General features: G+C 44.9%; 1 protein-coding gene across 2 annotated transcripts; it reads right to left on the bottom strand.

The window, feature by feature from the left end:
* Positions 1-643: 643 nt before the first annotated feature.
* On the bottom strand, positions 644-21,875 carry ANKS3 (ankyrin repeat and sterile alpha motif domain containing 3). Of its 2 annotated transcripts, XR_011601079.1 has the most exons (17): positions 21,624-21,875; positions 20,335-20,533; positions 19,426-19,547; positions 17,120-17,201; positions 16,126-16,261; positions 14,171-14,329; positions 13,801-13,929; positions 12,194-12,306; positions 10,771-10,938; positions 9,796-9,920; positions 8,742-8,883; positions 7,287-7,459; positions 5,953-6,038; positions 4,481-4,564; positions 3,197-3,291; positions 965-1,181; positions 644-804 (listed from the first exon to the last, which is right to left on the bottom strand). XR_011601079.1 is itself a non-coding variant. In XM_070954970.1 (16 exons), exons 1-15 carry the CDS (start codon positions 21,791-21,793, stop codon positions 3,209-3,211), a joined length of 1,971 nt encoding a protein of 656 aa, XP_070811071.1. In that variant the 5' UTR covers positions 21,794-21,875; the 3' UTR covers positions 644-1,181; positions 3,197-3,208. The 2 variants fall into 2 exon arrangements, 1 of the variants encoding a protein (XP_070811071.1); XM_070954970.1 differs by having other exon boundaries at positions 644-1,181.
* Positions 21,876-22,249: the final 374 nt, after the last annotated feature.

Genomic DNA, 22,249 nt, shown 5'->3' on the forward strand with positions numbered 1-22,249 from the left:
GGAAAAATAAGGAAAGAGGGGAAGGAAGAAGAAATTAGAATGAAGAGGGAAGGAAAAATTTGATCCATCTGGGAAGGATGGAAGGCCGAGTCAACCTTGAGCCAGTCAGGATCGAACTCCAGACAGTGGGCAGAGTTGGCTTGCAATACTGCATTCTAACCACTGCACCACCATGGGAAGGAAGGAAGGAAGGAAGGAAGGAAGGAAGGAAGGAAGGAAGGAAGGAAGGAAGGAAGGAAGGAAGGAAGGAAGGAAGGAAGGAAGATGACGACGACAGTGAGGGAGGGTCTCAGGGAAGTCCTGCCTTAGCACTTGGCCACCACAGGTTTTCCCCCATGAGACCCGTGTCACACGGGTTCAGCGACAGCCACCTGGCCCTCTGAGATCAAACACAACCCTGATGCAGCCCTCAATGAAATCGAGTTTGACACCCGGGCCTTACATACACTAGGTTTATTATTCTTTCTGACCAGGGTATTATCTCTGGCTCTTCAGAACTAATCCAGAGTCCTTTGTTCTGCCCGAAGATTTTACAACTCCAGTTTTGTTAAGGGGAGACGCCCCACATTGTCAAGCGTGAGACTAAAATCTCAAATTGTGTGCTAAAAGGGTCCCAAAAGATACATTTTATTCCTGTGAAAAATAAGCCTTTCCATTTTATTTTATTTTTTAAAAAAATCACATTTGATTGGAGGAGGAAAAAAAGGATAAAATTGGGGGAGGGGAGAATTGCAAACTCTTTCGGCCTCTTGGTCAAAAGAGGATGAAGTCCTTAGGCTGAGAGTTTTATTGTCGTGACGTTTCCTGTTGTGGACCCAAGAGATGGAGGAAGAAGAAGCTTAAATATTGATACCAAACAATGCTTGCTTGCTTATTAAGAGGCAGCAAGCACGTCTTCTACAACTAGGCACATGTGAACTTGTTTGCTTGGCGCTTCCAAGCTTTAGAGAGCTTCTGTGCTCACCGCTCTTCTGGCTTTGCAGAATCAGACCCGCCTTTCTCCTTCGGCACCGCCGTTGCGCCATTCAGCGGATCTGCCCTCATTCGCCAACGATGGCAGCCACGTATTCCGAGACCCTCGCTGTAGATGGCGTGGGCAGCCCGATCGGTCACTTGCGCTCGCTTCACTCTTCCAGGCAAACACAGCTTCAGGGTGGAACGGTCACCCAACGTCAGCATGTCTGCAAGACGAGGCATGGCTTCAGCCAACTTGAAGGAAGAGGAGCAAACGGGCCCTGCTATTTGGGGCAGATGCTTTACAACACGGAGCAGCCTTTGGAGTTGGGCACATCTCACATCACATCGAGGCCGAAGTTTTCCAAGGCGTAAACGGGGATTCAGGCATTGGGGGGGGGGGGCTGAACCACAAATAAGCCACGGATGGCTTGGTGTGATGCAGAAACCCCAATGTACAGAAAGTTAATCTAATAGCTAGACAACCCATGATCCTCTGCGTTATTGTTTCAGAGAAATTTCCTTACATAAACAGAAGGGAAGGAAGGAAGGAAAGGAAAGGAGGCCCTGCAGATTTTATTCCATTAGTTTGCTGACTGCCGGCTGCTTGCAATTTGGCAGTTCGAGTCTCACCGGCTCAAGATTGACTCAGCCTTCCATCCTTCCGAGGTCGATAAAATGAGGACCCAGATTGTCCGGGGCAATATTCTGACTCTGTAAACTGCTTAGAGCCCTGTGAAGCAGTATATAAATTTAAGTGCTCTTGCCCTTCCTTCCTTCCTTCCTTCCTTCCTTCCTTCCTTTCCTTCCTTCCTCTTTTATTCCCTTTCTCATGAGCCAGCGCTGTCTGAAGCCAGAATGTGGCCAGAATGACATCGCAGAGCTCTGTTTCCTCCCCACCAAAGTAGTACCCATTTATCTACCCTGTTTTCCCGAAAATAAGACATCCCCTGATAATAAGCCCAATCGGGCTTTTGGAGCGCATGCGCTAAAATAAGCCTTCCTCCCGAAAAAAAAGCCCTCCCCAAAAATATTTAAAAGCAGAGTTGGAAATCAGGTAAGACAGCAAGAGGAGCCCCATCTTGCTCCACGCGCCCCAAAATAATAAGACCTGCCCCAAAATAAGGTCAAGCGCCTATTTCGGGGTTCAAAAAATATAAGACGGGGTCTTATTTTCGGGGAAACATGGTACTCGCATTTGCATGCTTTCAAACTGCTAAGTGGGCAGGAGCTAGGCAAACAACAGAAATGTTGGACTCAGTTGTGGTCATAAGGACTACCTGTAGTATCTGGGAGTTGGTCTAGCTTCTCGTTTCCCAGAATGGTCAGAACTGCTGCTGGTCTTCTACCGCTGCACCATAGAGAGTATTTTAACTTACTGCGTCTGTGTCTGGTTTGCCAATTGCACAGTGGCAGACAGGACAGAGCTCCAGAGGGTCAACGTCATTGCCCAGAGGATCTTTGGTTGCCCTCTCCCCTCTTTGGAAGAGCTTGATAGCTCCCGCTTCCTTAAGAAAGTTCAAAACGTTCTTAAAGAGCCATCTCATCCCGGGCACCCTTTTTTTTTTGAACTATTACCATCTGGCAGACGGTACAGGACACTAAAAACAAGGACAAATAGGCTGAAAAACAGCTTCTATCCCAGGGCAATAACCATCTTGGATTCTACGGTATAGTGCAATATTGGGTTTTCAATTTCAATTATATATACCGTGTTTCCCCGAAAATAACACCGTCTTATATTTTTTTTGAACCCCGAAATAAGTGCTTGGCCTTATTTTCGGGGAGGGGGCATTATTTTGGGGCGCGTGGAGCAAGACGGGTCTCCTCTTGCCGTCTTACCTGATTTCCAGCTCTGTCTCCCTAACCCTAACCAGACGAAATGGCAGGGATCGGCTGCGCATGCAATTAAATATTTTCGGGCTTTATTTTTTTTGGGGGGGGGGGCTTATTTTAGCGCATGAGCTCAAAAGCCCAATTGGGCTTATTATCCAGGAGGTCTTATTTTTGGGGAAACAGGGTAGAATGTAAAGCATGTATGTTTGCGTTTTTATTTTTATAGTTGTAATGTACACTGAAGACGGCATTTAATTTCGTTGTACCATGGGCAATGACAATAAAGGAAACTATAACTATGGTCAGCCAAATGTCTCCAAGGCATCCTCTTGGCCTTGAAGACCACAATGTTTTTACACACCAACATCCACTCTCAATCTTGGGGGCTATTTTGCTCCTCGCTTACCTTCCTCTACTGCTAGGGCTGTTTGCGGACAGCCTTCCCCTTCTCTGGACCTTGTAGCCTCTCGAGATTATGGTTGACAGAACAGAGAGTTGTCCCTGGAGAGACAGAACAGCTCAGTTACCACAAGTGTTGGATATTCTTTCATTAGGACAGGAAAGCAAACTAGCTCGGGGAAGTTGTCCTTTATTCCATTACTAGCTGAATACCCGTGCGCCACTGCAAAACTATGTGATCGGGCTTGATAAATCGACACTTAAGTGTTTGAAAATTAATCAGTAGTTATGATTGGCCTCTCCTCTCCCCTTCTCTCCCTCAGGCTTGGCCCCATAGATCCTCTCCTCTCCCCTTCTCTCCCTCAGGCTTGGCCCCATAGATCCTCTCCTCTCCCCTTCTCTCCCTCAGGCTTGGCCCCATAGATTCTCTCCACTCCCCTTCTGTCCCTCAGGCTGGCCCCGTAGATCCTCTCCTCTCCCCTTCTCTCCCTCAGGCTTGGCCCCATAGATCCTCTCCTCTCCCCTTCTCTCCCTCAGGCTTGGCCCCATAGATTCTCTCCACTCCCCTTCTGTCCCTCAGGCTGGCCCCGTAGATCCTCTCCTCTCCCTTTCTCTCCCTCAGCCTTGCCCCACAGAAACATCTCCTATCCTATCCCCTTCTCTCCCTCAGGCTTTCTAGCCCCTTCTCTCCATGGGGCTGGCCCCACAGAAGCCTCCCCTATGCTATCCCATTCTCTCCAGAGTTATTTTCAAGTTGGGAGGGGAAGTAGAACGTCTAACTAATTAGCATCAGAGCGTGTTATAATAATATAGGAAATACTAATACTCTGATGGTCATTTCGAAAAATCCTTTCTTAGTGAGCACCTAGAAGTCAAGAAGAACATACATGGGAAATTTCAAGTTTGTAGGCTTTACGGTTCTGGAGATTTTGTGATTAATGCGTGAGTGGTTTCCGCTTTTATATATATAGATTGTCAGGTGCAAAGGATCAGCACCATATGTTAAGTGGCAATTTGGAAGGATTTATTATTGCTCAAGTCTAGATACAAGAAACTAGAACCGGTGCCAGATAAGGATCAACAGAATTCAAGCAGGACTGAGCTTGGATCGTTTGTGGCAATGTAAGGATTCTAAGCTGATGACACATTTAGCTCTGCCCCTCTAGCTCTTCCTGTTCTTCTCCTACATCTATTTCCTTTTCATAGTGACCATTGGATGTGTCATGCTGCTGAAGTCACGTTGATCAGATCAAGGAGAAGACAACTGTTCAACCGTCGGTATTAACCTTACCCATTTCCCCCACACATTCCTCCAGAAGAGCTGACAGCTCAGGCAGGCTAAGGGCCTTCAAGGTAGGTGACCATCCTTCGGGGCCTAAGATTGAGGAAGAAATCAGCAGCATTAATTCAAGACAGGGTTGTTCTAAGGATGGACATGAAAGAAGCCCCTTTCCCAATTTCAGGCAAAGCAGAGCCACGTCTTTATTTTTAAGAGGCAGGGTGGGGTGGGGGTGGGGAGAAACAGTTCAGCTGGTTTGCCCTACGAAAAGTAGGAAAATATTAGGATAGCGGTAGCAATAGCACTTAGATTTATATACCTCTTCACAGTGCTTTGCAGCCCCATCTAAACTGTTTACAGAGTCAGCCTATTGCCCCCCAACAATCTGGGTCCTCATTTGATCCACCTGGGAAGGAGGGAAGGCTGAGTCAACCTTGAGCCAGTCAGGATCGAACTCCAGACAGTGGGCAGAGTTGGCTTGCAATACTGCATCCTAACCACTGCACCACCATAGAAAGGAAGGAAGGAAGGAAGGAAGGAAGGAAGGAAGGAAGGAAGGAAGGAAGGAAGGAAGGAAGGAAGGAAGGACAGGCAACAGCAATAGCACTTGGACTTATATAGTGCTTCACAGTGCTTTTATAGCCTTCTGTAAGCAGTTTACAGAATCAGCCTTTTGCCCCCAACAATCTGGGACCTCATTTTACCCACTTCGGGAGGAGGGAAGGCTGAGTCAACCTTGAGCCGGTGAGAACTGAACTGCAGTTGGCAGTCAGCAGAATTAGCCTGCAATACTGCGCCACCACGTCACCAAGGAGGAATAGGAAAAGAAGGAGAGCTGGTTCCAAGATTTGAAAGAAGGTAGGCAGGAAGTGGATTCTCAAGAGGGAAGGGATGGATTCCATGGGAGTAAGAGGAAACTTTGCTCAGATGTGTGAGAGAAAGAGGGCGAAGACAGCCTCTTGGTCATGAATTGCACATCCCACTGTAGGAAGTTGGCACCCACCCCTCTCCTAGGAAAATGAGATCTTTTAAGAAATATTAAAAGGGCAGAATATTTCCCCTAAAGGGGAGGCAGAAACCTACCCACCCCACCTTTGTCAATGGGCCATTAAGATTAAGGCCTGGGCCAGTCTATTCTACATAACAAAGATCTACCTCCTCCAGGCAGAGCCATAGTAGGAATTGCCCAAAGCCCTTTCATTCATCACCCAGCAAGAGTCAACCAAGCCTGGGACAAAGACAACCTACAAAGTTACCCCTGCATGGCGCCATGGGAGTCTGACAACCAATCGGAACACAAGCCCAACAGAGGGCATAAAACCCAGGCTCTCTCAGCATCTCTGCCCTTTTTTTTGCCCAGGATCTCAAGCCATGTGATCCAGTTCATCAATAAACCTTCTTTCCAAGCAACGTCTATGAATCCAAGAGTCTTTTCCCCCACTTGGAACTGAACCCAGATGGGCATTTCTTCCAACACCACTTACTGGCTCCTAGCTGTGCTCTGAGCTCCGATCTCTGGCCGCCTGCCTGCTCCTGGTTGATCCGGGAAGCCAGCTCTGCCTGACAGGCCCTTAAAGAGAAACCAGAAGGACATCAAGAGGTTTCTATGAAAGAAAATCACACACAGAGGCAGAGAAGCACAAGAAACGGGATTATTCTCCTGGAAGGATTACAGATAGTCCTCGGCTTACAACCATTCATTCGGCAACCGTTTGATATTACAAGGGTAGTGAAAAAAGTGACTTAGGTCTGGGGACTGGTCCTCGCATTTATGACCATCACAGCATCCCCCACGGTCATGTGATCAAAATTCAGGCGACCAACATGTATTTACAACAGTTGCAGAATCCAGGGATTATGTGATTGTCATTTATGACCTTCCCAGCCAATTTCTGACGGGGGGGGGGGGGGACAGATTTGCTTAACAACTGCATGATTCACTTAACAACTGCAGTTATTGCCTTAACACTCATGGAAAAAAAGGTTGTAAAATCAGATGCAATTCACTTAACAATCGTCTTGCTTGGCAAGGGAAATTCTGGTCCCAATTGTGGTCGTAAATTGAGGAGCGTTCTGTCTCCCTATCCCAGGGGTCAGCAACCTGCGGCTCTGGAGCCACATATGGCTCTTTCACCCCTCTGCTGCAGCTCCCTGTCACTCAAAATATGTGTCACAACCGCCAATGGGCGACACCCACCGGCACACGATTTATTGAGCTTTTCAACACCCGGTAGGCCAACCATGGATAAATCCAAGAAAAGAAAAGTTTCAGAAGAAAACGGAATGTTTAATGCAACTACATATGCTAGTTTTGTGGCCGCTCAAGAAATAGTCAGTCAAGGGAAGGGTTTTGTGGCTCCCGGTGTTTTCTTTTCTGTGGGAAATGGGTCCAAATGGCTCTTTGAATGTTTAAGGTTGCAGACCCCTGCTCTATCCCATAGTCAATGTTTTCTATACAGCCGGGGGGGGGGGGGGGGCTCCAAACTCGGCCACTTTTAAGACTTGTGGACTTCAAACTTGGCAACTTGAAGACTTGTGGACTTCAACTGCCAGAATTGAGGAATTCTGGGAGTTGAAGTCCACAAGTCTTCAAGTTGTCGAGTTTGGAGGGCCTCCCTGTTATACAGCATTGCTTGCTTCTCAGGCAACATCCCAAGTGGAGCCCTGGAACGGAAGAGTCCTCTAAGCAAAGCCACCTGAGCATTCTGCTTTTCTAATTCTTGCCATGACACTATGGGCACCAGTGCTCGGAAGAGGGGGAGAGCAAGGAAGGGATCTCAAAGGGAGTAAATGGCATCCTTCTTGAAGGCCCACTCACCGCATCTGTTCCAGGAGGATCCCAGCACCTCTGGTGATGCCCTGGACTTCTTGGACTTGAGCCTGGGCATTGCTCCAGGCCACGTCCTGCTCCATGAGGCAGCTCTCGACCACCGCTCGCAGTTCCTGCTCTTGGCTCACCTGTCCTTTCAGCCCTTTGACTTCCTCGCACCTCTGCACGGAAAAAGAGGAAAAAAAGACCAGAGTAGAGTGTTTTGTATGAAACTCAAATACTTTGGCCACCGAATGAGAAGGAAGGGCTCCCTGGAGAAGAGCCTAATGCTGGGAAAGATTGAGGGCAAAAGAAGAAGGGGACAGCAGAGAACGAGGTGGCTGGATGGAGTCACTGAAGCAGTCGGCATGAGCTTAAATGGACTCCAGGGGATGGTAGAGGACAGGAAGGCCTGGAGGAATGTTGTCCATGGGGTCGCGATGGGTCGGACACGACTTCGTAACTAACAACAACAACAGAGTGTTTTGTGTCCAACCAGAGCAGATCCCTTCCAACTCTGACACTGTTCTATGTCAGGGGTGTGTGTTTGTCAAACTCGATTTCATTGAGGGCCGCATCAAGGTTCTGTTTGACCTCGGGTGGGGGTGGGGGAGCGTGACCAGCTTGACATCACTCTTGTTGGGGGAGCCTGTGGCCTGAGCGCTCTTGCCAGTGAAAACGGGCTCCGAACTCCGTTTTCAGCTGGGACGGCCTCCTGCAGTCCTATGCCAGCAAAAATGGAGTTCGAGGTGCTGCATGCAGTCCTTGCGAGATCCATTTTGGGCCAGGATCAGTGGTGGGTTGCTCCCGGTTTAGTCCGGTTCTATAGAACCAGTAGTAAAATCAGCGGGAGGTTCCGCCCACCCGCCCGGACATCATAAATGACGATTTGCGCATGCGCAGAAGCTTATGCACCGCAGTCCCATTGCGAACCGGGAGTAAAGGTAAGTAGAACCCACCCCTGGCCGGGATGGCTTCCTGCAGCCCTCTGCCAGTGAAAATGGAGCTCAGGGTGCCGTGTGCAGCCCTTGCGAGATCCATTTTTGGCTGGGACGGCCTCCTGCAGCTCTCTGCCAGTGACAACGGAGGTCCCCCTGAGCTCTGTTTTCGCTGGCAGAGGTACTGCGGGCCGGACTTTCAGTTTTCATGGCAGCCTCGTGAGCCAGATCTAAGCACTCTGACCCATGGGCCTTCAATTTGATACCCCTGTTGTATGTCAGTCAAAGTCTGATGAAGCTTTTAACTCTTAACACTAAATCCACTCCCGCCACCTTTTCATCTGCCGGACTTCCTCTGACTTGAAGAGAAAAAGAACTAAAGGACCCGCATTTCAACCTCACTCTCTCGGTACTTCAGGGACTTAAACGAAGGAGGCACCCAACCGACATGTACGCATCACAACCAGGGTGCAACAGAGCATCCTTCGTCTCCTTCTGAACACGCTAGAGGAGTTGGGTGCTTCACCTTGTGAAGCTGGATGGCCAATTCTTGCATTTCGGCTTCCAGACGGTCAGCATAGGCCAGCTCAAGGGCATCGCTCAGCGGTCGGGCACTGCTGTGCCATCGAGCAATGGCGGAGGTCATCTTCCTCTTTGGTCCAAAGAGCCTACAGGGGAAATTAAGCAGGAATCAGAAGGGAAAGCTCCCACCAGAGATGTTTGCAGGCACAACGAAGCGGCCTCTTGTTGGGTGGACTTGTCTCTTCTCCCACAATAGCAAGAGCACTTAGACTTATATACTGCTTTACAGCCCTCTCTAAGCGGTTTACAGAGTCAGCATATTGCCCCCAACAATCTGGGTCCTCATTTTACTGACTTCAGAAGGTTGGAAGGCTGAGTCAACCTTGAGCCGGTCAGGATTGAACTGCTGGCAGATGGCACAATTAGCCTGCAATACTGCATTCTAATCACTGCGCCAACATAGCTAATCAGCATTAGCACTTAGACTTATATACCGCTTCACGATGCTTTACAGCCCCCTTGAAGCGGTTTAGAGTCAGCCTATGGCCCGCAACAATCTGGGTCCTCATTTGACCGACCTCAGAAGGATGGAAGGCTGAGTCAACCTTGAGCCTGGTGAGATTCGAACTGACAAAGGCAGCCGGCAGTCAGAAGTAGCCCTGCAGTACTGCACTCTAACCACTGCGCCACTGTGGCTCACAAAGACCCACTTGGGACCAAGCGTGTCCAGAAGGTTGCTGAATATAGTGACACCTTTAGTCAAATGTATACTAAAGGTATACTTTAGCTGCCCTGAGTCTCCGGAGAAAGGTGGCATATAAATTGAATGAATGAATGAATGAATGAATGAATGAATGAATGAATGAATGAATGAATACATACATACATACATACATACACTACCCTTGTTTATTTTTTTAATGAATGCAACCTGACTCTCTATCGGTAAGGAACATACAGGGCCAAAACGGAAGATGTGAAGCATTGAGGGACAGTCTATCTGGCAGGAAAGCTGCATGGTTTTGGGTTCAATCCTCATAGCATAGAAATCAACTTACGTGATGCCGATCTCTTTTAGGTCGCTCTCCGTTAAAGTCAGGAAGATACGGAGGTCGATATCTTGCTCCTCAAAGATTTGCAAGTACTTCAGGCAGCCAATCTGGTCTAGGAAAGTGGCCAGATCCTGCAGCTCAGGAGAAGCAAGCAGAAGAGATCGTCAGGAGGCTGGGTTAAAACTCAAGGGAAAAGGACTTGCACTGTGCCAGCTCTGTCAAAAACTTCGCCATCCCTATCAGCTGCTGCACAACGTCAACATCACCTGATCCAATATTTGAGGGGCTGCCACAAAGAGGAGGGGGTCAATTTATTTTCCAAAGCACCAGAGCGCAGGACAAGAAACAATGGATGGAAACTAATCAAGGAGAAAAGCAACCTGGAATTGAGGAGAAACTTCCTAACAGCGAGGACAATTAACAGTAACAGAGTTGGAAGGGACCTTGGAGGTCATCTGGTTCTCCAAATTCTCCTACGATACCCAACTATCAATAAAAAGAAATCCAAAATGCTTCTTCTTTCCTGTATTCGCTAGCCTTGCTGGGCTTGAGAGCTGCCAAGGGTTTGTTGCAGAAATCACATCCAGAAAGCACACGCAGATAACTGATGCAGCAGGAGTCATTAAATAAGAAACTTCTTTATATACATAATAACGCATGAGACATATATACAATACCAAGAGCAGTACTCAGAATCAGAAGCATAATCACAGAAGCACAGTTAACAGAAGGAAGGACAATAATGGGAGCACACAACTTATATTTATACGTATCAGTTAACCTAAGCCACGCCCAGGCTCCAAGCTGTTTCAGCTCCCAAACAGCCCTCATTGGCTGACTTAGTTGCTATGCCTATACATTGGCTGACCTTGTTACCATGTCCTATTCCAGCCAGTCCCCATTGGCTGACCTGTTACCATGCCAGTCCCCATTGGCTGATCTATTCCAGTCTGTGAATATTCATACTCTGACAAGAGTTACCTGTGGTCCAGCACAGGAGGGCGTTTCATCATTAGATGGGCCGTGGTGTTGAGCAGAGGCCTTGGCTTTCCAAGGCCAGTGAGTGTCACTGTTGCCATAGCGATTCTTGGCCTTCATGGAACTCTTGGCATGTTTTCGGCTGGAGGATTTGGCCGCCGAGTCAGAATCCTGAGAAGGAGGACAGGGGATAAGCCCAGCGAAAGCAGTCTTCTTCAACATTAACAAAGGTCACTTGTTAACCACTTCAGAAGCTCCACATGTTGTCGCTTTTTTATTATCACGAGTAGAAAAAGGATGAGGATTCTTTTCAAGGAACAATTTCATCCTCAAGTGTACTTTAAAGTCTTCTAGTTTAATGAAAAGGGCTAGGGGGTGACATGATAGCAGCGTTCTAATATTTGAGGGGCTGCCACGAAGAAGAGGGGGTCCACCTATTCTCCGAAGCACCTGAGGGTTAGACAAGAAGTAACAGATGGAAACTAATGAAGGAGAGGACCAACCTAGAACTGAGGAGAAATTCCCAGAACAATTGATCAGGCGGTATGGCTTGGCTTCAGAAGCTGTGGGTGCTCCAACACTGGAGGTTTTTAATAAGAGACTTGGCAGCCATTTGTCTGGAATAGTATACGGTTTTCTGCTTGAGCAGAACTCAAGCAGAGTTGGACTAAAAGACCATCAAGGTCTGTTCCAAGTGTTAGCAAAAGCACTTGGACTTATATACCGCTTCACAGTGCCTTGCATCCCACTCTAAGCGGTTTCCAGAGTCAGCCTCTTGCTCCCAACCATCTGGGTCCTCATTTTACCGACCTCGGAAGGATGGGAGGCTGAGTCAACCTTGAGCCGGTGAGATTCGAACTGCCAAATTGCAGTCAGTCAGCACTCAGCAGAATTAGCCTGCAATACTGCATTCTAACCACTGCGCCACCACGGTTCTTCTCTTCCGCACCAAGAATATGTATTTGTTTTCCACTTTAAGACACCTTTAAATCCGTGGTGGAATTCAACTTCTTTTTACTACCGGTTCTGTGGGCGTGGCTTGGTGGGCGTGGCAGGGGAAGGATACTTCAAAATCTCCATTCCCTCCCCACTTCTGGGGGAAGGATATTGCAAAATCCCCATTCACTCCCCATTCCTGGGGCCAGCCAGAAGTGGTATTTGCCAGTTCTCCAAATACTCAAAATTTCCGCTACCGGTTTTCCAAACCACTCAAAATTTCCACTACTGGTTCTCCAGAACCTGTCGGAACCTGCTTTAAATCAAGTTGAATTCCCAGTAACTACATGGAGACACATGCTGTTTCCTTGGCAACTAAAATAAAATCGGCCTTCTCAATCTAGTGTTATTTTCTTCTGGGGGGGGCCCTCACCAAGGCCGAATTCTGCTTAGCTCCCGAGTCCACCCAAGATCGCTCATGGGTGTCTACCTCATTGCTCTCTAAGGAGCCCTCGCTGCTGATCCCCACCGTACTGGCCAGGCCTTCACTGCTGCTGCTGGTCCGGATGACACCCACGTCATTTGTGAAGAAGGAATTCTCTTCTGAAATGGTGAGAAGTGATAGAGGAGAGAGTTTTAGATCCAATGGAGCGGCAACCTTTATATATTCAGATACTGACTGACAAAACAAGGAGCAAATCTCTCAATTTTAGGTTACTGTTATATTTTTTACTGAGGGGTGGTGCAGTAGCCTAGAAGTGGAGCTCTTATGAGTTTGATCCTAGGTAGAGGCAAATATTTCTCTCTCTGGGCCCAATGAGAATATATCTGCTGGACAAAACTCCGCATTGGCAACAGGAAAGGCATCCGGCCAGTAAACACTCAGCTCCATTTAGTTGCCCAGACTGCACCCCAATGCAAGAGATTATGGGGTCCTTGAAAGAAGATGATGATTATATCTTTCACTATGAACTACACCACAGTATTCAGAAAAACCGTGGATGTTGGCATCCTGGTGCATTTTGATGCATATTGTGCTGAGTTTTGCATACAAGTATCTCAACCCTTTTTCATAGTGTTTTAGATTAATTTCAAAATATATTGCCAAGTTACAGCTTTTATTAGAGATGCAAGCTAACAACTTTCAAGTTCTCCAGCTTTTTCAACAGGTGAGATCAGATGTTATAAAACAGTGAGTAAGAGAAGCAAAAGAAATGTCAAAATTATATCATTTGAACTATGAGGTCACAGTCAGTCCCTAAGACTGGAAACAAAACTGAACCAATCTGGTCTACTGCTTAAGGTGCTGGCCTAGAAACCAGGAGACAGTGAGTTCTAGTCCCACTTTAGGCATGAAAGCCAAGTAGGTGACTTTGGCCCAATCATCAGGAGATGGTGAGTTCTAGACCTGCCTTAGGCATGAAAGCCAGCTGGGTGACTTTGGGCCAATCATCAGGAGATGGTGAGTTCTAGACCTGCCTTAGGCATGAAAGCCAGATGGGTGCCTTTGGGCCAATCATCAGGAGATGGTGAATTCTAGACCTGCCTTAGGCATGAAAGCCAGGTGGGTGGCTTTGGGCCAGTCCCTCTCTCAGCCCAACTCACCTCACAATGTTGTTGTTGTGGAGAAAATAGGAAGAGTAAAATGTATTATGTAGGGGAGAGGGAATGGGAAGAGAGGGGGGGAGAGAGAGAGGAAGGAAGGAAGGAAGGAAGGAAGGAAGGAAGGAAGGAAGGAAGGAGGAAAGAAAGAAAGAAAGAAAGAAAGAAAGAAAGAAAGAAAGAAAGAAAGAAAGAAAGAAAGAAAGAAAGAAAGAAAGAAAGAAAGAAAGAAAGAAATCAGGTAGCCAGTATAGGCAGTGCTGGTAACAGATCACAATCTAATTCCAGGAGCAGAGAAATGATTATTTTGCTTCAGCTCAGAGAACACAAAAATCTTATAATCCTATTCTAACATCTCCAGTAGCAACATATTTAGCTTGACAGAGAACAGAAACAAAGAACCCTAATTCATCTGTCACAAAACAGCCTGTATTTTAAAAAGAGTCCTGTCTGCCTGTAAGATCAGTCTACCCGGCCAAAGAAAACGCAGGGTACCTCGGCTGCTACTGCTTTCCACGTCGCGGTCGTTGATGGGGGAGATGACATCTCGGTATCGAAGGTCACCTCCCTCCAAGCCGCTTCCATCGTCTTTAAAGGTGACGTAGCCTTCTGGCGGGACCTGCTCTGTGTGTAAAAGGAAGGGATGGTAAAAGGAAGGGAGGTGAACAAAGGAATGGGAAGTCTTGAAAGTTTAGATGGAAGGCTGAGTCAACCTTGAGCCAGTCAGGATCGAACTCCTGGCAGTGAGGAGAATTAGCCTGCAATACTGCATTCTAACCTCTGTGCCACCACGGCGGTAAGGATTGTATTGGTGGCAGCCATCTAGGCAGATTCTAAAGCAGAAGGAGGTAAAACCTGAACTCACCATGAGGCAACCGACTCTTCCCGCCAGTTCTGACTGCTGTGATCTTGGCCAGAGCATGGGGCCCTTCGTGAATGCTGGGCCCTCTGGGTTTACGGGCAGGCCTTTGTCTTTGGGGAGCGCAGTAAGACTCGTCTGAGGAGCTCAGATCTTCGTACTTCCCTGAAAGATCCCAAAAGTACAAGCAGTCATTTTTTTAAAAAAAAAAATATTATTTGTTATTTTATCGTAAAAGTTAAAATACAAAACAGTAAAACAAATGAAGAAAATGAAACAAAAGCATACATTCAATCCTAACAAAAAGGAAAAAAAAATTGTGTGCAAAAAAAAAAAAAGAGAGAGAGAGAGAGAGAGAGGTAAAAGTGATCAATTAAATTTAACATTTAACAGGTAGGATCCACCCTGGCTGGGTGCTGAAAGAAAAGAAAAAGCAGTAAATTCTCCTCCTCTTCTACAAATATATACTGTAAAGAGGCTGGAAACCTTTTGTGGACATTCAATGCGCTAAATGTAACAGATTTTATCTCTCTCTATCTCTCTATCATCTTTCTATATAAATATAAAAGAAGAAAGAAGAAAAAGCAGGCAACAGGTTGAGCTAAACATTACATTAATCTTCAAATCCTTCTGTTAACCATCTGTTGTTATACTTAGCGCGCAGAAAGTCCACAATTGGTTTCCAATCTCTTATAAAGCTGCCTAGTCCATTATCTCTCTTTCTCTTTTTTATAAACAAGTTTTATTAGAATTTTTTTTTCATCATACATATTTTATGAACAGAGTGTTGACCGGGTCAAATCTTATGCATCTTATATATATATATATCAATCTTTATAATCTATTCCTATCTTCCCATTTTTTCCATATTCATCTCTTTTATATAATTCTTTATCACAAATTAATCATTTTTCACCATATCTTGTTATTTCAGCTTCTGCCATATTGTTTTTTTTTTAAAGTCCATTTTACATATTTCCAATTTCAGCCATAATACTCTTTTTCCATATTTATCTTATCTTAATTTCTTCTTAATACATAAACAGTATCACTATCTGCCCTTAATTCCTGATCTCTTACAATAGCATCAATTAATTATCTTATTTTTCCATTACAAAATATATTTCTCAAAATCCCCATCCCACTTTTTAACATTTCAACTTTATCTCTTAATTTAAATTGTCTTCAAGATTAAACCAAATTACCATTCCACATTTCATCTGCTAATCTGTTTTACTATAAGCAATATACATCATCATATTCAAATCTTACATTAAAACCCTTTAACTTAGTTGATCATCCACAATTAATAATATTAATACAGTTCCTTTAAATCTACTAATATGTACCTTATTTCCCTTCCTCTTCCCTTCTTTAACCATTTTCTCTTGGTGTCTCCAAAGTTCCACTTCTTGATAATTTTCTCCTTTTATCCCATTCTCTTAACTTCTTCTTTTTCTTTTTACATTTATTATATCTTTTGGATCCTTTTTCTCACTTTTAGATATATTATTCGAATAGTTCTCCCCAAGCTTTCTCCTAATCTCTTTCCACTATTTCCCTCTTTACCCTTTGATTGATTCTTTTTTGGGGGGATATTCCCCCCCATCCACTCTTTTTTTGCCACTGTTAAATCCCAGGAACTTGCCTGTTCCTCTTGGTCGTCCGAGATGCCTCTCCTTCTTCCGATCCGAAGACCCTTCAACAGTGGTTTGCCGGCTGGATTTTCGCGGACCTCGTTGGAGCCCGCTATTTTTCCAGCCGGTCTTGCCACAATGCTTCCGACTTTTTCTCCCTAGTCCATTATTTTTAATCAAAGCTTTGATTAGAGTTTTAATCATTCTTGAATCTGTTTCCTGACTGGGCCTAGCTCAAAGGATAGATTTCCATTGTCTGCATCAATCTGGGCTTGCATTTCAATCAGATCCTTTTTCCACACGATGTTATAGCCTTTTACTCACCTGTGCCTCTGCGCAAGACTTTGGGCACGGGAGCCGTATGCAAGTCTATCAGCCCCACAATCTTCATGTGTCCGTATTTCATGGCCAAAGACCGTGCGGTGGCCCCTGTGCTGTCCCGTATGTCCACTTTCACACCCTGTGAGAAGACACTACCTTTCACTCAATCTGTCCAGTAAAAATGAACTCGCAGAAATTCGAAACATTTGCAGTAAATGGGCAGCTCCTAATGAAAAGCTTTTGTGCACCCATGTTCCTATTGCAGTCACCAGGGGATTAATGGTGAAAAGCTTGTGGAAAATTAGCCTAAATTATATCAGCTTGTTGAAATTAAAAGACACTTGCTCCTGGGGAGGAAAGCTATGGCAAATCTAGATAGCATACTAAAAATCAGAGACATCTCCCTGCCAACAAAAGTGTGTATAGTCAAGGCTATGGTTTTCCCAGTTGAAATGGATGGCTGTGAAAGTTGGACCATAAGGAAGACTGAGCGCCAAAGAATTGAGGCCTTTGAACTCTGGTGCTGGAGAAGACTCCTGCGAGTCCCTTGGACTGCAAGGCGATCAAACCGGTCAGTCCTAGAGGAGATTAACCCTGACTGCTCTTTAGAAGGCCAGATCCTGAAGATTAAACTCAAATACTTTGGCCACCTAATGAGAAGGAAGGACTCCCTGGAGAAGAGCCTAATGCTGGGAATGACTGAGGGCAAAAGAAGAAGGGGACAACAGAGAACGAGGTGGCTGGATGGAGTCACTGAAGCAGTAGGCATGAGCTTAAATGGACTCCAGAGGATGCTAGAGGACAGGAAGGTCTAGAGGAATGTTGTCCACAGGGTCGCGATGGGTCAAACACGATTTCGCAACTAACAACAACATATATCAGCTTTATTGATACGCCGTGCTCGGCCAAAAACAGAACAGTGGCTGAGCATGATATATACACCGTTTAAAAACAGGAATGGTGTTTTTGACCTTCCTGGAAATCAATGGTCACTCACATGGTTGAGAAGATACTGGACAATGATCTCATGACCAGAAGCCGCTGCTTCCATCAGAGCGGAGTATCCACAAAGGGGTTCTCTGGCATAAGAGAAAATTGAAACGTATGGAAGATTCAAGTCAAAATTGGCATGATTAACAATAAGGCAAAGTCACGCTGGTTACAAATGCATAGAATTAAGAGAACAGGGAATTATCCAAAAACACAGATTAATTTCATGTGACCTCACATTCCAAGGTAAACCATGTTTATTTAAGGATCTGGATTCTGCTCTTAATTTCACCCAGCTCCCAAAATAACTTCTATCAAGTTGATCAGCCCAACTGGGCGACTTTGGAACAGTAACTGAGCTAAGGAGTTGGCAACCATGAAAATTTACTCTTCTTCAAAGCATTCTCTAATGGCCTCCGTGAAAAACAGGAGGCACAGTCCCAGTTTACTAAGTCTTTCTGAGTCAGTAGCTATGGGACTGAATTTGTTTATTATTATTATTATTATTATTATTATTATTATTATTATTATTATTATTATTATTATTATTATTATTTATTGGTTAATCTTTAGTGAGATTCACAGCCTTTGAGGCTAGTTAATAGCTCAGCAGCTCGAGTCCTAACCAAGGACCTAGGAACTGTTAAGGTATCGTCGGAGGATGTAAGCTGTTCCGAGTAAGGTGGTTTTTTGTAGAGTCAAAATGTTCAAGTCCGGCAAATTTAGAATTTCTAAATAGCGGGGTAGCCCTTTGGGTATTGCTCCGAGGGCTCCAATTACAATTGGGACAACACACGATTTCTTTTTCCACAGTCGCTCAACTTCAATTTGTAAGTCCTGGTACTTTGTGATTTTTTTTTTCTTGCTGCTTATCTTCAATTCGTGCATCACCAGGTATTGCAATGTCAATGAACCATACTTTTTTCTTTTCAACTATTGTTATGTCAGGTGTGTTGTGGACCAAGTGCCTGTCAGTCTGAATCCTAAAGTCTTATTTCTTCTTCTTCTTCTTCTTCTTCTTCTTCTTCTTCTTCTTCTTCTTCTTCTTCTTCTTCTTCTTCTTCTTCTTCTTCTTCTTCTTCTTATTATTATTATTATTATTATTATTATTATTATTATTATTATGTCTATTTTATACAGCTCAAGATGGTAGATATAATGTTCCCACCTCCTATTTTCCCCCTCCCCCATCTTTGTAACGTGGATTGTAACGTGGAAAGAGCATGACTGATCCAAAATCGTCCGCCTGGTTTTCATGGCTCTGGGAGGCCAGAGCCATGAATTCATGGTCTCCCAATTTCTAACCCAATACTTTAACTGGTACCCCAAACTGGCTGTTGGGAGTTCTGTAAGGTCAGCTATCATGGCCATTTATATTCGAGATTAGTTGATTATAAATCAAGCGATCAGACTTGTTCCTTTCTAGATGCCGCAGCCTTAGGCTACGGTAGCCAGATTTGCACGCCTTAAAATTACACGTAGTCCTCGATTTAAAACCACAACAGAGCCCAACATTTCTGTTGCTAAGTGAGACGTTTCTTAAGTGAATTTTGCTCCATTTTACAACCTTCCTTGGCACATTTGTTAAGTGAATCACTGCAGATGTTACGTAACATGGTTGTTAAGTGAATCTCGCTTCCCTACTGACTTTGCTTGTCAGTTGGTTGCAAAAGGGGATTGTACTGACCACAAGACACTGCAGCTGTCACAAATTATGAGTCGGTTGCCAAGCCTCTGAATCTTGATCATGTGACCACGGGGATGCCACAACGGTTGTAAGGGTGAAAAATGGTCATAAGTCACTTTTTTCAGTGCCGTTGTAGCTTTGAATGGTCACTAAACAAACTGTTGGTATTTAAATGATAGCATGTGTTCCGATATCTCAGAGGCTGCCATAAAGGAGAAGGAGTCAAGCTATTCTCCAAAGCACCTGAAGGCAGGACAAGAAGCAACGGATGGAAACCCATCAAGGAGAGAAGCAACTAAGAACTAAGGAGAAATTTCCTGACAGTGAGAACAATGAATCAGCGGAACAGTTTGCCTCCAGAAGTTGTGAATGCTCCAACGCTGGAATTTTTTAAGAAGATGTTGGATGACCATTTGTCTGAAGTGGTGTAGGGTTTCCTGCCTAAGCAGGGGGTTGGACTAGAAGAAGGTCCCTTCCAACTCTGTTATTCTATTCTAAACAATACAGCTGGAAGATGAAGAGATGTAGATGCAAGCTGTATTGTTTAAATTATTAAGAGGGACTAATTGTTCGAAACTGTTGTAAATTGAGGATGAGCTGTATTATATTTAGCCATTTCCTCCTACCTGCAGTTGGCGTTGGCTCCACTGTCTAGTAAGAACTTCACCATCTGTTGGTGGCCAGCACTGGTGCAATGAAAGAGGGCAGTCCAACCATGGATGTCTTTCATCTCCAACTCTGCACCTTGCTTCAGAGAAAGGGAACATTTGTTATAACACATCCCCAGGATCACCTCCCTGAAAAGTAGGTACTGCATTTTTCAGTGTATTAGACGCTCCAGACTATAAGATGCATCTACCATTTTTGGGGAAGAAAACAAGAAAAAAAATCTGCCTCTGCCTCCCAACAATTTGCCTCCTTGCAGCAAACAGCCCATTTCAGCTTCAGCACAGCCTGATTAGCACAAGCAGCTGACTGTCAGATGGATTCGAGGATCAGCTGTTTCAGGCTGCAGGGATTGCCATAGCCTATTGCCGCCTCCGTTTTTAGCCTCTGCGGGCCCCATTTTCTGCCCATTTCGGGCAGTGAAGATCAACGGTGCATAAGCTCTCAGTGTACATAAAAAATACATTCATCACGAATCATAAGATACAACACTTAGTGGGTACTAAATAAGCAATCAAAATCATACTAGGAAACTAAATAAAACAATATAATCCTAAAGATAAAAGCAACAAGGTTATAGTCATTAGTAGGAAGAGAGATTGGCTAATAGGAAGGATGAGAACAGTAACAGTAATACAGTCTTAGTAAATAGTTTGACAGCATTGTGGGAATTAGTTGTTTAGCAGTGATGGCAGGCGGGGAAAAAACTGTCCTTGTGTCTAGTTGTTCTGGTGTGCAATGCATTTGACCTTGATTCTTAAAACTGTGCTGGCTATATCAAAACGAAAAACTAACCAGAAGTGGCACTTGCCCTATTTAAACACCGTGACTGATTTAATATTTTGACAGCTGTTCTAAAGCTCACCCACCTGAAGCAAAAAGGAAGCTGCACATTCATTCCCACAGCTGGCTGCCAACATCAGCGGAGTCTGTCCTTCTGGGGTGGACATATTCACGTTTGCTCCGGCTTGTAGCAGCATGCGCACAATGGTGTCATAACCGATGTAGGAGGCGTACATCAGCGGAGTCCAACCACCGCAGTTCTTCTGATCCAAGTCCTTCTCCCCTCTGGAAGGGTACACAGCATGTGAGATTTCCCCCAAGGTGGAAGACTGCAAGCCATTGCTGTTCAGGTCAGAAACTTGAACGGTTTCTCTGGCTTAAAAATGAGTGTTTTCAAAATCCTTTTAATTTCACCGCATTCATTTTGCCCATTGGGACCAAACTTCTCAAGATGGCTTGCTGCAGAAGATGAGAGAAAGGGGCCCAAACTGTGCACATCGGCTTAATTTTGACATGGGATCAGTTGCCATGGAAACAAACTTTTGGGTGAGATGGGCCTGGAAATGCTCTTCTTATGTTTGTAAAATACTGTACGCTACTCTCAGCATTTCCTCTGGTTTTCTTGAAGGCATGCTTTGGGCTGCCACTAATTTACACATAGCACAGAATTATTTCATTTATTTATATCCTGCCTTTATTATTTTTAAAAAAACAACTCAAGGTGGCAAACATGTTTAATACTCTTTCCCTACAACAACCTTGTGAGTTGAGTTGGGCTGAGAAAGAGCAACTGATTCAAAGTCACCCAGCTGGCTTTCATGCCTAAGGCAGGACTAGAACTCAGTGTTTCCTGGTGATTGGCTCACAATCACCCAGCCTAAGGTGGGTCTAGAATTCACTTTCTCCCAGTTTCTAGCCTGATACCTTAACCACTAGACCAAACTGGCTATTCTGAATGATCAAAATGGGGTAATGCAGGCAAATGAGGTGGCAGCATAGAGTCTCCCATTTTAGACTGGATGTGTAACATTTTGTAATGTTAAAAAAACCCCCATCCCTATTATTGACTTTCATCAAATTACTCACAGTAGGATGCTCCTATTAGCTATTCTCTTACTGTCAGGCTCCAAAAACCAAGGCAGACAGGTTGTGATGCTTCCAAGTAGATTTTTTTATTGTTTCTCACCTATAGATTGAATCTTGCTGAACTAAAGCATGCTACCACCCACATCAAGCATATACTCTGGAAACTATTAGGGAGGCGTGTCTTCACCCTCTTTCTCTCACACCAACTCTCTGCACCGAGTTGTCTCTTGCTCCTCTGGAATGCAGCCTCTCCCTCCTGGGAATCCAGACTACGCTCCATCCCACTTACCGTTCAATACTGTCCTTCACCACTTCATACTGGCCTATGGAAGCTGCTGTGTGAAGGTCCAAAGGTATGTCTAATTCTTGTTGGTTGGCCGCCTGGCCTTCTCCGTGCCACATGGTTAGGCTGCGATTCAAGAGCTCCGTCTCGCTGGCTTCGTCACTCAGTTCCGACATTCTGCCCTCAGAAGCTTAGAAGTTCCTTGAATTCTTTAATTTTGCCGATCTACTGGAAATGCGATAGCAGGGCGCTAACGATCGCGGGGCTGAAATTAATCCAGGTGCCAACAATCACAGGGGTGAAATTAATCCAGACAAAACAGTAGTACCGTTATTCCACATTCAATATTTATTATAATGTTACAAGTAGAATAGAATAGAATAGAATAGAATAGAATAGAATAGAATAGAATAGAATAGAATAGAATAGAATAGAATAGAATAGAATAGAATAGAATAGAATAGAATAGAATAGAATAGCAGAGTTGGAAGGGACCTTGGAGATTTTCTAGTCCAAACCCCTCCTTAGACAGGAAACCCTACACCACTCCAGACAGATGGTAATCCAATTTCTTCTTAAAAACTTCCAGTGTTGGAGCATTCACAACTTCTGGAGGCAAATTGTTCTCACTG

This window comes from Pituophis catenifer, unplaced genomic scaffold (assembly GCF_029215685.1).
Source record: "Pituophis catenifer annectens isolate HBS135680 unplaced genomic scaffold, rPitCat1.0.hap2 SCAF_16, whole genome shotgun sequence".
Lineage (NCBI taxonomy): Eukaryota > Metazoa > Chordata > Lepidosauria > Squamata > Colubridae > Pituophis > Pituophis catenifer.